Raw genomic sequence first — 16,190 nt, forward strand, 5'->3', positions numbered from 1 at the left:
TTTAGTGAAGTAAAAAGTAACACTAAAAAATTGTGGTCAAGTAAAAGAATAGATACAAATGTACTGAAGTACAGTAACGAAGTACTTTTACTTCATTTACATTTCACCACTGCATTTTTGATCGTAAATTTCCATTGTTTATGAGTTTGCAGGTGAATGGAGACCACTGGATAGGACATGTTTGTAACTTCATGAAAAAATAAGAAATTGGACATTATTTTCATGTCCTAAGAAGAATAAAAACACATCAGAAAAATAATTTTGACCAAGGATTTCATAATTCATGCATCAGAGGGTTAAAATCTATAATGTTTTTACAGTCTAAGGTAGCACTGCTAAAAACACAACAAGCATGATGTTGTGTTAAGAAAATAAGTTATTAGCTTCTATGGCATTTAACAACACCAACATGACCCAAAACAAAATCCACTAAGGGGAATACAGAAATCCAAGAACCCCTTAAATATCACAACACAAAGTCAAGATTAAAACTAAGATTTGGATATGACCACAATGGATGCTAGACAGCCATAACATTACTGAACTGGCTTGATCAAGTACCTGCTAAGCAAAGCTGGACAAAAAATGGTCCAAACAATACACAGAGCTGCACTTTCTTGCCTGTGGAGAACCTTAGGATAACAGTGACCTTCTTGAGTTTCATGCATAGCCTCTCTAGCAATGCATCACCTTTCTAATCACAGCCGCTTTATGAAGGTCGGCTTTTGATTTTGAGAGAAAGCCAAACACCTCCTGTTAACTAAGAGAGGAATAGAGTTACCTCTTTTTTCCCCAGTGAATGGCACTAGGTCAGCTCTGTCTGGATGCTCTTTGGCTTGTTTCTCCAGGTGGGCCAGCAGGTCGTCTCTCTGGAACGTTCCTGTGGGTGCTTTCTTGGTCTGGTCTTTCTGCCGCATCCCCGCAGGCAATAGTGCATTCTAGTCGAGAACACGAATACACAGTAGAGCACTTAGTAACAGACACGCTACATTGGGACTATAGACGTCCTGCAGCGTTGTCTTCGTCAACGATGATGATGACTAAAACATTTCGTCAACAAAAAAATTTTTCATGACGATGAAAAGACGATAACGAGCTAAAAATGTGTTTTGGGTGACTAAAACATAATGTGACGAACGCCAATTTTTGTCTGGTGAGTCGAGAACGAAATGAAAATGTGCAATAGTTTCTGTCGCATGTTCACAACGTTTGACATTTTATGTGTAGTTAGCTTGATTGCGTCAGTCATGACGTAAAGTGCCGTGCCCTTCCCCACCACCATTTGCCGACTAACCAGTGTGCCGTCTCCAGTCTCCATGCATGGTTGCACACAGGGAAGACTTATTTTCTTGCCCAGAGAGAATCTGCAATATTGCGTTAGCCTTTAAAGGTCCGTGCTGACTGGTCATCACATACTAATTGTACCTAGGGCTGCAGTTATCAATTATTTTAGTAATCGGTTAATCCATCAACTAGTTAGTTCGAATAATCGAGTAATCTGCTTAGTAACATTTAATGTGTTGCAGAAAAACTTTTAGGAGTTGTAAAACAAAGGCTTGCTAAGATTGCTCTTTTAAAAGATCATTAAATGCGAATACAAAATAAAAATCCAGCGTGTTCTTCAAACTATGTAGAATTGCACCTTCATTTAAAAATAAATTAAAATACCTGAGCTTAGCCTTAAATGGTAATAAAAAAATAAAGGAGGACCTAAGTACAACAAAAGAACAACTGGCTAACTTGCATAGCAAAAGTACACTAGCTTAAATGCTATAAAACGCAAACTTTTTTTTTTCTTTTTTAAACGTTCTTGACAAATTTTTCAAACACATATTCCCACAAAAAAACGTCTAAATATACCAATAAACTAAATTATAATTGTATAAAAAAACATCAGCTCAAACAAAAACTTACCTTATGTTGGACTTAACAGGGAGTAGCTATGTTAAATGAGTTATGTCATATTCACTGTTGCCACTAAAGGGCAGGGTATCCACCCAAATGAATAAAACTAAATGCAAACACTTTCAAAACAAATCATTACAGAGCCACTCTAATTAATGGAATACTCGAAGCAGCAAAATTTGATTTGAAGCTTTTTTCTAATCGAATTAGTTAATCGATTAATTGTTGCAGCACTAAATGTAACTTGTAGCGTTAGCATAGCGTTCATGTTATACAATATGTGCTTGTCTGTCAATGTTCATTCGAAATAGTTGGAAACTATTTTTAGAATTTTTTTTTTTTTTTTTTTTACAATTTTACAGCTGAAAATATTTTGATCAAACGTCGACTAAAACTGGATGAAATTTGTTTTGAGTCTAAGTCAACAAAACTAGACAAAGATCAACACATTTTGAGGTGACTAAGCTAATATGTATAATCGTCCAAAAGACTAAGACAAAGACGAAAATTAAAAGGGCAGCTAAAAACAATTATGTCCAGTCCATTTGTACTGAGAGGGACTGGCAGCAAATGATCATGATTCCGTGCCATTGTCCAATCCAGGACAATGTCTGGTTTTATTAGTCCGTTGACTCACTAAAAACTGCGGCCTAAGAAATTTCCCACAGCTTTGCTTCTCCCCGGGCTATTTTTAACCTATAGGCCTATTTGAAACCAAGCTCTTTCAAACCCTACTTATAGTTTCATATCTTATCTTTGTTCTCAACACTCAATGAACTCGCTTTCCTCTCAGCTTCGTCAATCTGACTTCAGCCTTGCTCTGTACTTATTCAAAAGCACAGATGACAGTGTACTAAATAGCCATAATATTACAGTGGGGCTTCACACATAGTCCCACAACATTTTAAAGATGAAAAGCTGAAGCGTGTAACATACTGACACTGCGACTTCTCACATAACACTTACATCAGAGACAAATCGCCTCTTCCATGCAGCTCCACTGTGTTATTTTTAACAGTGTGAGACTCGGTTGTCCTCGCTTTTCCTGTCTGACCATGACTTCCCCCTCTGCTTTCACTTAATCGCGGCACCTCAGTACCTCATCTACTAAGCACTCACACAGCAGCCGCTCAGCGGGTGAGACACGGGGTTTTGTGGTATCCACTTGCTCTTCTCAGCTTTCCCCCCAAAACATGACAACAAATCATATGCAAGGCTCAGAAGCTTGCGTAACAAATTCCCATAGACACACTATGATATCTTGTTAAGGCTTGCCTAAAGAGTGTAAGCAACAGGAGTACGTCACCATAAATTGTATCTTGACTTGGATTGATATGAGGCATGTACATTGCATTAAATAACTTTCATAGACAATATAAAGAATGCTTAGCTGGAGGTCCTAATAGTGGTAGAGTTTGGTTACAGGTAAATATCAAACTGCACCTCTTGATTTTGGCCTCCCTGTGTTCCAGGAAAACCTTCTGGAAATTTGCAGCATCTGGGGAGCAAGCAGCCAGGATCAAACGGTATTTAAACATGCCAAAAAGACAGTTGCAGTCACTGTCTTTTTTCAAAAAGAAAGAAGATGGTTCAAAACGAGTCAGAACAGCAACAACAATGAGGGCAGCTGCAGCGATCATGCTAACAGGTAAGACCGGGTGCAGCAAGAGGCTAGTGCCGCAGCAGCTAGTCAGGTTCACGGACGGCCAGCCAAGCTGGGGCAGGAGGCTGCTACCATGGCAGCAGCTGGTCAGGTTCAGTGCCACCCAGAGTGGGCGCCAGCTACAGCGCCAGCAGTCAACAGCCGGAGCAACAGGCCAGTACCCTGGCATCAGCTAGCCCGGTAGAACAGCCGGAGCAAAAGGCGGGAACCGCGACATCAGAAGAATGTGGGAGGTCCAGCGATAGGTCCGGGATGGGATGAACAACTGTTTGTACAGCAGCTCAGTTCAAGTTGAAGCAGACTTACGACCAGCACTCTCGTACTGCTAATGACATTAAACAACAGCATCGAGTGTACTATTGCGATTATATAACGGACCACAACATTAAAATTATTGAAATTATTTTCAATTAATGTGCTTACATGGGCCCATACAATAATTACAACTGTGTTATTGGAATATATTGTTACAGAAGTAAAATGAATTAATGGATAAATATGTTTGTAAACCACAGACTCAAGGCACAAATATAACGGCGTAGTGATACATTTGATGATGAGGCCCTAGCCATGTATTAATCATCTAGCCATGTTATATTTTGATTAATACAAGGCAACTAACCAACCAGAGAGCTCCCTAAAAACCCACCCATTATTATAATAAATAAAAAATAATGGGAGATTTGTGTTATTTATTGTAGTCTCTGATTTTTTTTTTTTTTTTATGTTCTACAAGTTAGACCTGTTGAGAAACTAATTGCTTCTTGTGTAGTGTAAGTCCCACCTGTGGTTATATGGATATGGGCAATTGCCTGTGCTGTGCAGAGTATAGCTTAAATAATTGTAAATTGTTGTCATAACATTTATACCATGGGTATTATCTGAAATTGAGGCTTGTAAGTCCCACAGCATGGCAAGTGGGCATTAGCGTGTTGTTTTCAGCACCATTTGCTGCTTATGTTCCGGGACCTGTGCCCGTGTCGTCATCCCTGGGCTATCATATGTACTTTGCACATTATGATTTACAAATTAAGTACTGGCTGTTACCTTAGGTCGGGGGTCAGCAACCCGCCTTCTTGAGCCGCAGCTCTTTAGCGCTGCCCTAGTGGCTCCCTAGAGCTTTTTCACAAATGTTTGAAAACGGAAAAATATGGGGAAGGGAAACATATTTTTAATTTTGATATGGTTTCTGTTAGAGGAAGGACAGAAACATTCTTCTAACTTCATTAGTATTGTAATGAAGTTAACTTCGTTCGCGGCATCGTACACCAGAGTAGTCATGTGGTGCGTCATTTTCTGTAGGATTCACTGCAGACAAAAATTAACACTTACTGTATTTTCCACACTATAAAGCTCATTGGAGTATAAGGCGCACCTTCAATGAATGGCCAGTTTTAAAACCGTTTTCATATATAGGGCGCACTGCATTATAAGGCGCAGTAGTAGGAGTATACTGTTGGCGTTGCGTTATGCATCTACAAGATGGAGCTGAGCTAAATGGAATGTCATCCAATGATTAACTATTATTGATCCATATATAAGGCACATAGGATTATAAGGTGCACTGTCGGCTTTTGAGAAAATTGAAAGCTTTCAGGTGCGCCTTATAGTGCGGATATACAGTAATCATGAAGGCTGTATCTATAGCCAATTTAGTCATTTTGCCAGTAGGCTAATATAGCTAATATAGATACATACAGCATGTGTTGCCTTCAAGATAAGGCTTAAAAAGGCTTTCCATTTTTTTTGCGGCTCCAGACACATTTGTTATTATACCTCAGAGTATCTTTTTTTGAAATGTTATTAACATGACCGTTTTGCCAAAAGGCAAAACGTGTATTTGATTATTATGTTGACTTTTGTGTGGTTAGGTGTGCTGTTATTTTGGAGCAGCAAGTGTAGCGCACACAGTATGCTTGCGAGTAAGAACGCATGTACACACCAAGAAGAACGTAGTTGCGCACACAAAAAGGGCACACGCACACACAAAGAAGACCGTATTTGCTCCCACAAAGAAGTCACGCAGCTGAGTGAGAAAGAGTGGAGAAAGATGACAGCTTAGCTCGCTGTCTAGCTAGGATTTAGCTCCAACGTGTTGGCGAGGACAGTACAATGGCGTATAATACATGTTTTTGGACAGTTATTTTGAGATTTAAGGGGTATTTAGGGGTACTTAAAGGATTAATTCTGATTTATGCTGAAATCTCGGTTACATCACCAGTGTAGGAACGGAACTCGTTCGTAACCCAGGGACTACCTGAGGCTGTGACTATGAGGCGCACTGTCGGCTTTTGACATAATTGAAGGCTTTTAGGTGCACCTTATAGTGCGGAAAACACGGTACCTACTTTTCCTCAAGAGATGAACAATAAGGAACATATTCTTCAATGCTAAAAGTTCCTTTCAGAGCACCTTATTAACAAGTTGAAGACAAACATACAGTAACAACAAACAAAATGATAATATCAGATTCTTTGTGCATTAAACATCTTTAAAGTGTTAGTTTTATTCCGAAAGATTTGATGACAAATGTAACCATTTTTCAATGATTCCATCACATTCATATATGTTGGCACATTCAACCCACTGTACATTTAATGAAATAAATATTGCCACCATTTGACCTTAGTGCTGCAACAATTAATCGTTTAACTCGAGTAAAGCTTCGAATCAAGTTTTGCTGCTTCGAGGATTCGTTTAATTGGTGACATTGTCATGGTTTGTTTTGAAAGCGTTGCATTTAGTTTTATAGATGTTGGTGGATACATTGCCCTCTAGTGGCAACAGTGAATATGCCATAACTCGTCTAACATGGCTGAATCCAGCTGCTCCCTGTTAAGACCAACATAAGATTTATTTTTGTTTGCGATAATATGTTTGTTTATGCATTTGTTATTTAGTTTAGAAGTATATATGGCAGTTTATTTTGTAGGAATATGTGTTGGAATTATTTGTTAAGAGTTTTGCGGGAAAAAAAGTTAACATTTTATAGCATTTAAGCTAGCGGACTTTTGCAATTTGCAAGTTAGCCAATTGTTCTTTTGTTGAGGAATTTCCTGAGCAAAACACAGTCTGTGCCATCTTTGACATTTTCTGCTACAGACTGTTTGGAAAGAACAACATGAAGTGCGGCTGAAGTAAGCAGTGTGTAGACAAAATCACACCAGAGGAGCCCCCGGTATCTCCAAAAGTGACTTCAGCACGGCGCAGGCTCCGGGACTTTCTGTGCTGTGATTGGGTGAACTCATGAAAGTGCTTATATATATGCTTAGAAATGGAATGTTTTAATCGCCGACAAGCGAAAAAACAAAAGTGTGGATGTACCCCGTCATACGCCTTAAATCAAAACAAGCAACAGACAATAATTAAGGATGTGCTTCGCTTCTTTAAGCTTAAAGGATCCAACTAAAAGATGATATGTTTGCTCTTATCACTTCATTGATCGTTCGTGGACAAAATTCTAAAAGTCTGTGCAGCCTTTTTTAACATGAGGTATGGATTGATAAGCCCAGCCTCCTGAGTGGCGACATTACAAATAATATGACATTTGCCGAATGCAGAAGTGCTGCAATGGATTTTGTTGTTACAAGGAAATACTACATGGTATTTTTCACCTAGTTAGACTATAGTTATGATATTATGAGCTCATCATCCATGTGCATCCCATATAAACCCAAGTAGTATGTCTTTTTTATTCCAGATATTGATCACAGTAAAAGAAGCATGTGTAAAACGTAGAATGCACTTAGTCTTGATATACAGCGTATCACAAAAGTGAGTACACCCCTCGCATTTCTGCAGATATTTAGGTATATCTTTTCATGGGACAACACTGACAAAATGACACTTTGACACAATGAAAAGTAGTCTGTGTGCAGCTTATATAAGAGAGTTCATTTATTTTCCCCTCAAACTAACGCATAATATAGCCATTAATATCTAAACGCCTGGACTCAAAAGTGAGTACACCCCTTAGAATTTACGTACATCCTTCAATGTCCAAATTGAGTACTGCTTGTCATTTTCCCTCCAAAATGTCACGTGACTCGTTACAGGAGTGCTGTCAGCATTGCTGCAGAGATTGAAGAGGCGGGGGTCAGCCTGTTAGTGCTCAGACCATACGCCGCACTCTACATCAAATTGGTGTGCATGGCTGTCACCCCAGGAGGAAGCCTCTTCTGAAAACGGTACACAAGAAAGCATGCAAACAGTTTGCTGAAGACATGTCAACAAAGCACATGGATTACCTGAACCACGTCCTATGGTCTGATAAGAGGGCGTTAATAGGCAATAGGTAAAAGGCTTGGTGTAAAGAAATCAACTGTGGGAGCAATTATTAGAAAATGAAAGACATACAAGACCACTGATAATCTCCCTCGATCTGGGGCTCCATGCAAGATCTCACCCGGTGGCGTCAAAATGATAACAAGAACGGTGAGCAAAAATCCCAGAACCACACAGGGGGACCTAGTGAATGACCTACAGTGAGGTGGGACCCCAGTAACAAAGGCTACTATCAGTAACACAATGCGCCGCCAGGGACTCAAATCCTGCACTGCCAGACGTCCCCCCTACTGAAAAAAGTACACGTCCAGGCCTGTCTGCGGTTCGCTAGAGAGTATTTGAATGATCCAGAAGCGGACTGGGAGATTGTATTACGGTCAGATAAAAGCATAATAGAACTTATTGGTAGAAACACAGGTTCTCATGTTTGGAGGAGAAAGAATACTGAATTGCATCCGAAGAACACCATAACCACTGTGAAGCATGGGGGTGGAAACATCATGCTTTGTTTTTCTGCAAAGGGACCAGGACGACTGATCTGTGTAAAGGAAAGAATGAATGGGGCCATGTATCGAGAGATTTTGAGTGAAAATCTCCTTCCATCAGCAAGGGCATTGAAGATGAGACGTGGCTGGGTCTTTCAGGATGACAATGATCTCAAACACACAGACAGGGCAACAAAGGAGTGGCTTCGTAAGAAGCATTTCAAGGTCCTGGAGTGGCCTAGCCAGTCTCCAGATCTCAACCCCATAGAAAATCTGTGGAGGGAGTTGAAAGTCCGTGTATTGAGATGAACTTTTGGAATTGACCAAATACTTATTTTCCACCATGATTTGCAAATAAATTCTTTAAAAATCAAACAATGTGATTTTCTGTTTTTTTTTTCCCACATTCAGTCTCTCATGTTGAGGTTTACCCATGTTGACAATTACAGGCCTCTCTAATATTTTCAAGTGGGAGAACTTGCACAATTAGTGGTTGACTAAATACTTATTTGCCCCACTGTGTATAAGCTGCACACAGACTCCTTTTCATTGTGTCAAAGTGTCATTTTGTCAGTGTTGTCCCATGAAAAGATATACTTAAATATCTGCAGAAATACGAGGGGTGTACTCACTATTGTGATACACTGTATGTCCATCAATGTACAGTAAATTGTTGTGAGGCATATCAAGTTGTCTTCCCTTGCCTAACTGTGTTTTCCACCTGTAAACAAAAAACTCACCAGCATTTAGAGTAAGATGTCCGTGTATGACTTGTAGTAGATGAGTGTTATCTATTTTTTTATTGTTATTTATCTACATCTAGCAAAGCTAATGATTTCTCAGCTGTGACGCAAAACATAGAATTGTAGTCAAATTGAACATAATTGCACCATCCTTCACAGGCATGAAACGTACTGATTAGCAGTAGTTGTACTCGCTTAGTAGTTAGCATGTGTTGCAGTCACAGAGAGTAGACGTGGTAAATAATATTAAACATCATCATCATGTCTTGGTTCCACGTCTGCCTTCATGAACACAAAATTTCCGTGTTCATGTATTAGGACATATTCAACTTTGTTGCTGTGCAGGTACTGGATGCCTCGGAGCTTTTCAGGTTCCTGATTGCGTTCCCTTCTACTGCCATAAAATCAATAAAATACAAAAATATTTTGGTTGTGGTGACTCTTCATGTTGGTTGGTGGTTGTACAAGTCAGTGTAAACAGTAACTTTAGCTGCTGTTGGCTGTGCGCTGCGGGCTGCGACGTCTTTGGACACCAAGTTCATTCTGCATAAAATGTGGCTAAAAGCAACGAGGCAACTAAAGCAAATGCACACCTCATGGCGAACCGTATTGCTAAGGCTATGAAACCTTTCACGATTGGAGAAGAACTCATTATGCTTGCGACTACAGATATTCTCTCACAAGTTTTAGGAGAGGCCGCTGTTAAAAAAGGTTGATTCAGCGTATGGTGAGAGACATTTTCCCTGCACTTACTGTAATATTAGTTTTTAGCCTAAACATGTTATTCTATATTTACGGTCATTTTCTGCCATACACTGCCAGTATGTGAAAAAAAGGCCCAAGTAACACCATCAGTGAAGCAAAAATAGGTTGGGGACCACTGACCTAAATAGTCAATAGCTGCAGCCTTACTTGACATTCATGTGAAGTTAAGTCAAACATTCTACTGAACTGCAAACTGATTGGTTCAACATTGTAGGGTATTTGTTATTGACAAAAAAATAGAGCTGAAGAACATTTTTTGATTACGTAACATTTTACCCAATAGGGTTGTTTATAACTCTGATAACATTTGTCAGTGTCTTCCAGGAATAGAGGTAGGCAAACATGCTGGGAAGGTTACATTGTTTTTTCAGATTAAAGGGGAACTTTACTGTTCGGTAATTGGTTACGCTCATAAACAGGCACAAACTAGGCACACGCACACGCCGACTCTCCACACTTGCGTCATGAGGTCTTTCCGGATAAGTCTGTGTGACACACACACGCACAAGCGAGCAGGATTAACGTGCTGAACGATAGCCTTACAGTCATCCACCTCTTTTCCCCTTTTAGCATTGAGAAGGCAATCACAGCTGCTGTCATCGCTTTGACTGATGATATGTTACCAAAGCTGAGGGGATAATACATTGGGAGAACATGGGACACCTAATATTTAACCTATCAAAGATTGTAACTAAGCTCAGATAACGATGATAGGACAGTGGTCGATTCATTGGTCAGGAAATCATTCTAGGATATTCTACAAAACAACTAATAAACAGAAAAACAAGTTATTTTCATCCTTCTGCTGTGAATTCAAATGTGTTTATCACCAGTAGACGTCCAATCCGTTTGAGTTGGGAGGGTGGCAGCGATCATTCGCTGCCATCCTTCTGGCTTCAAAGGGATTGGACGTCCATGGCGGTTAATGCCAACCAATGAGTTTAACTTGAGCACATTTCAGGCCATTTGCTGTTGATTTTTAGTCACTTCTTATTGATTTTGGGGCATTATTGGGTTGCTACCTGTTGATTTTAGGGCATTTATAGTCACTTCCGATTTATTTTGGGTTACAGAACAGGTAGTGACTCAAAATCTCTCCAAATTAATAGGCAGTGACTCAAACTCAGCAGAAAGTGACCTGTAAATGCCCTAAAATGAACAGAAAGTGACCTGTGAGCGCCCCAAGGATATATCGATTCTTGGCAGGAGCATATCGATAACCTTTTGGGGTACAAAGTATCAGGATATATCACGCTTTCGATATTTTAGTGCACCTCTAGTGGATACACTGCCCTCCAGTGACAACAGTGAATACGACATCACTCATCTAACACAGATGGATCCAGCTGCTCCCTCTTGAGACCAACCGTTGTTTTTTTTTTTGTTTGTTTGAGCCAGTATGATTGTTTATGCATTTGTAATTTAGATTAGAGGTATATTTAGCAGTTTTTTGGGGGAATGTTTGTTTCAACAATTTGTTAAAACCATTGTAAAAAAAACAAAAGTTAACATTTTATAGCATTTAAGCTAGTGGACTTCTGCCATGCAAGTTAGCCAATTGTTCTTTAGTTGTACTTTGTTCCTCATTTATTTATACCGTTTGAGGATAAACTCAGGTATTTCTTTTATTTCTAAATGCATTTATTGTTCTTGTAAAATGAAAGTGCATAGTTTGAAAAAACACGCAGGAATTTTATTTTGTACGGTGATGCCTCGCTACTTCGCGCTTTTAACTTCGTGCCCTAAGTCCATTGCAGTTTTTTTATTTTCAATTTTAAAAAAATACAGATGAGCTGTCCTGAGCCGATCGCGTAGTCTCACTTTCCTTCCTCTCCCTGCTCTTTGTTCAGGCAGTGAGTGCACTGGAGTTGCTTATTAAGGTAAACGATGATTGACAGACGTTTAATGTTTGAAGTTTGGTTCTCTGGCAAGATTAAAGCGCCGCATGCGTCAGTCATCGTTTAACTTGTTAATAGTTGCTGCGGCAACTCATTTGTGTGTACGTGAGCAGCTGGGAGGGGTGAGAGTGTTGGGCTGATCAGGCTGACCGCTGCTTTCTTCACTAAATGAAGTATTTAATAAAGCCAAGCACTTTTCTGCTTTATTCTTCTTTTAAAATAATTCGGTGGGACAGTAACATGTTTAAAACTTATCTAATTATTACATTTAGCGCTTAAAAACCACCATGTATTAAAATAGCCTATACATAAAAGTTTTTTTTTAATATAATTTGGGGGGGGGGGCGGCGGATCACTGCATACGCATTTAATGCCTTTTGAAAGTGCAATCTTTGTTTCATCTCCTAAAATTGTTGTATCTCCTACAATTTATTCTTCAACACATTAAATACAGTGCTGTTAATAACAGCTTTCGAGTATAACTGCGCTATGTTGTCAGTTGTGAGGACTGTAATCAATTACTTTTCCCACCTTTACAACGCTGTTACCGTTACTGAGGACGTGAAGAGGCGCGTTACTGATTTTGTCACAGCTGCCTGGGAGTGAGCTGACTGGGAGAGGGGCAGAGGGGAGAAGGGATGGGGGTGATGACACCGTTGCAAACGCGATGATGATTGGCTTGGTGGCTCGGAGCGTTAGCATAGCATTCATGTTCTCATTAGCATTAACATTTAGCGTGGTGAGCAACATCTTAAACTCTTGGGCAACTTTTTTTTATGTCCAATTCGTGGTGTCCAGCTGGGTACAATTAATTGAAAATAATGTAGTATTTTGCTGCTGAGGGGGCATTGTCATCATCACCGAGTTGGCATTGCCCTAAACTTTTTTGAATGACGTATCCATGAACCTTGTGTGATGTTTTTTAATCAAAACAACTAGAGCAAAGATAGGAGAGGCAGGAAGTTCAGAGCCCCAACAGCACATCATAGCACACATCCTGCTATATATGGCGGAAAACAGACAAGACAGAAAAAAGCAGTTTCTGCTGTTGCACTCCTCTTTATAAGAAACTGCTGTATTTTAAGCCATAAGAACTGTTGTGTTTGATTGAACGATATGTCTATATGCTGCCATAGCAGATTCATGGCACATTAAGCCCCCGAACTATTTTTAATTTGTCCGTCTTACCCTGGAAACCCCTGTTTACAGACGTCACGCAACCGCTTTTGTTTTAACCCAGCCATAAAAAGAAGGGAAGGAATTATATTTAATATTCAAAATGTCTGTCATTTTAAGCTTAGAGTCATTAATTGATGTCTAATATTAAAAAAAAAAAAAAAAAAACGACTTAAAAAAATTATTCACTCGCATATTTTAAACTTTTAAACAAATTACGTCGCAATGAAAAAAATGGTGTCTGTAAAAAAGTCAAGGATATCTACCTCATAACTATCGCTTAATTGTATTTTTTTTTGTTACTGTCCCTTTTTTCTCCGACATGTTAGATGACAAATAATCCATCCAAACAAAGAAAAATTTGAATAAAACTTTTAAAAGGGTAAATATATGAAAAAGAACATCTCAACCACTCCTTGATGTCTGCGATTTCTGCATCACAACCCTTGTTATATTACCATGTTTCACCCATAAAATCCCCCCAAAATCCAGCTGTGGCTAGTCACAGCTGTGTCTTGACAATCAGTGATGCATACTACATGGAGTTTTTGGATCGAAACAAGGTAAGTATGCGATAATATCTTGTTAAAGTCATGGCGTCTGTAATTCTGCTCTCGCGTCCTCTCACCTGCAGATAGGGTTTTGCTGTTTAAAAAGATTTTTTTTTTTTCAAAAATGCCCTCCAGCTCAAAAATTTTCTTCCCCCAGAAAATTGAGATTTTAAGCTTTCCAATGATGTATCACACATGCATATCAGACAATTTTGAAAGTTGGCCAAATTGGGGTTCTCAGAGCAGAACTTCAAGTCACCTGAGTGTTTTCCGCCATATACAATGGGGAGAACAAGTATTTGATACACTGTCAATGGGAAATAAGTCACGGTTCAGTACGTACCTCAGTACGGGTGTCACGGTTCAGTGCCGGTTCAGTACAACAGCAAAAAGAAAGGCTTTTTTTTCTCACAGCATTTGAAAGTTAGGTTTGTATAACGTTACACTTATATAGGTGAAAAAAAAACAATAAACAGATGGAAGCAAACAGACTTTACGTCTTATTTGAAGCACCTCACAACTCACTAACAAGATAACTAATGGTCCCACAGACAGCACGCGACAACATATTAAACACTACGAGCCATAGCAGTAACAGAATTAGGGCCTGTTTGACTCCATAACTCTAGTGACACCAGCAGCATGCTGGCAAAACGTAAACTTACGTCAGGGTCCAGCTCTTCCAGTTCATCTTCTAACCGCTGCAGCTCTTCCTCCGAGAGCTTCATGAGCAGCTCGTCTTCGTCGATGTCCCTGTACTTCTCCATCTCCTTCCTCAACACCGACATGATGCCACACACCTGCAATAAAAAACACTGTGTGCTTGTTTCAAACGTGATTTCGTTCATGTAAAAAAATTTAACGACGACTATACAAAGGGAGTGAAGGGGCTGTTATCTTACCTTAGTAACGGCCTCCGAATGAGAAATGCAATATGTCAGATGAGCAGCTGGGACAACTCCACATCCGTTGTGAAGGCTAAAGAATAATAGCTATGATTGGAAACACATAATATTGTACTGTTTGTTTATTGCTACACAGCAGACATACAGTAGGTGAAAACTAATTGTTCCCTGGATTATTTACCAAAATTAGAGACTATATTGACCTGCAAAGCAAAGGCAGGGACGGAGAGTTTAGGATTCACCACCTATAGAAAAATCTTGCTTTTCATCTTACTAGAAAAGTGGTACCTCGACATACAAACACATTGACATACGATCCTTTCGACATCTGGCATAAAATTTGTTAAATTCGTTAATTTGTCTCGACTAAAGGCCGAGTTATGCTTCTACGGCAGACTTAGGCCATTAAGGCAGACCCGTTTTAAGACTTTCCACCAGAATTCTGACTGGCCGTCATGTCAACACGTGGTGACGTGATGCAAATGGACTGTGATTGGTCCGCTCAGACCAGGGGTGGGCAAACTATTCCACAAAGGGCCGCAGTGGGTGCGGGTTTTTGTTGCAACCCATTAAGACGACACATTTTCACCAATCAGCTGTTTTAGAAGTGCAATCAGTTGATTGCAGTCAGGTGCTTCTCATTTCTGCTGAAACCTCATTGGTTATACTATCTGTGCTGGGTCAGTTGGAACAAAGACCAAGACCCACTGCGGCCCTCGAGGACCGGTTTGCCCACCCCTGGCTCAGACTGTTGTTTCCAGTTCAGTGCGAAATCACTGCCATTTTCAAACATTTTGCTACACGCAAAAAAGGACCAAGCCGACGGGAGTATCATCGAAGAGTTGCGCAGGTACGACAACCTCTACAATGTCTCGTCAAGACATTATAAAGAGCCAACGAGAGTATCATCGAAGAGGTCCGCAGGTATGACATCCTTTACAATGTCTCGTCAAGACATTATAAAGAATCCCAGATGGCAAGCGATTCGTGGAAGGAGATTGCTGAAAATACGGGACTAGAGGTCAGCGAAAAATGGAAAAACCTCCAAGACAAGTATGTGTGTGTTCGGAAGGGAATGGCCACACGAAGCGGTGACACAGTCGGCCAAAAACCGCAAGCTTTTTATCACTTTGTCGTATTTTTGGTTTGCGTACTTCATCATTTATTGCGTACATATGTTTGTTGTGAATCTGTGACTTACATTTTACACTTGAAGTATATGAAGAATAAAGCACAGGTTTGGTGTCAAAAGAGTTGTTTTGATGTTTAATTGTCAACAACAGACAGTTCAAACACTTGATACATCATCACTGATTGAGAGTGCCGCGGTGCTTTTATGATAACTTGTTTACCATCAAGGCTTCCAAAGCAGTTTGGAAAGTTCCATAGCGGCCAGAAATCTGCTATGGCTTCCTACTGGCTGGTTGTAGAACACGGCAAAAGCCTGGACAATGCAGCTTGTTGGTTTCTACCCGATGCTAGAATTCATAAATTGCCAGTCTCTCTGCAGCATTAACAGTCGGACAGACCACCTCCGCAACCGTCAACGCAGAAGCATAACTGCGAGCTGCAACAACTAATCGATTAAATTGATTAATAAATTACTTGCCAACAAATTTGATAATCCATTTTTGCCGGCAGCTATGAGCATTCCTGTTTGGGTCGTTGTGTGTAATGTGAGGCAACAAACACGCGCCACTGAGTAGAGCAAGAGAGAGTTCACTGCTATATTCAGGTTGGGTTGCTGAATCAATAACTTTATGAAGTGTCGAGAATTAGATTGTCTTTCGTATTGTTGGATCCAGTGTGCCTCGG

The 16,190-nt window shown here is 39.9% G+C and overlaps 1 protein-coding gene across 5 annotated transcripts in view; it reads right to left on the minus strand.

Moving 5' to 3' along the window:
* tmod1 (tropomodulin 1) overlaps nucleotides 1-16,190 on the minus strand; it is a 47,537-nt gene that overhangs the window by 24,330 nt on the left and 7,017 nt on the right. For 2 of the 5 annotated variants that reach the window (XM_057843233.1, XM_057843237.1), the window contains exons 2-4: nucleotides 14,373-14,448; nucleotides 14,136-14,270; nucleotides 782-938 (exon numbers count right to left, since the gene is read on the minus strand). In XM_057843233.1, coding sequence (XP_057699216.1) covers nucleotides 782-938; nucleotides 14,136-14,258 — 280 coding nt within the window. In that variant the 5' untranslated portion in view covers nucleotides 14,259-14,270; nucleotides 14,373-14,448. Of the gene's footprint in view, nucleotides 1-781; nucleotides 939-14,135; nucleotides 14,286-14,372; nucleotides 14,463-16,190 lie in introns of all 5 variants that reach the window. The other 3 variants (XM_057843236.1, XM_057843234.1, XM_057843235.1) reach the window with 3 other exon arrangements.

Source organism: Corythoichthys intestinalis, chromosome 8 (genome assembly GCF_030265065.1).
Source record: "Corythoichthys intestinalis isolate RoL2023-P3 chromosome 8, ASM3026506v1, whole genome shotgun sequence".
NCBI classification, from domain to species: domain Eukaryota; kingdom Metazoa; phylum Chordata; class Actinopteri; order Syngnathiformes; family Syngnathidae; genus Corythoichthys; species Corythoichthys intestinalis.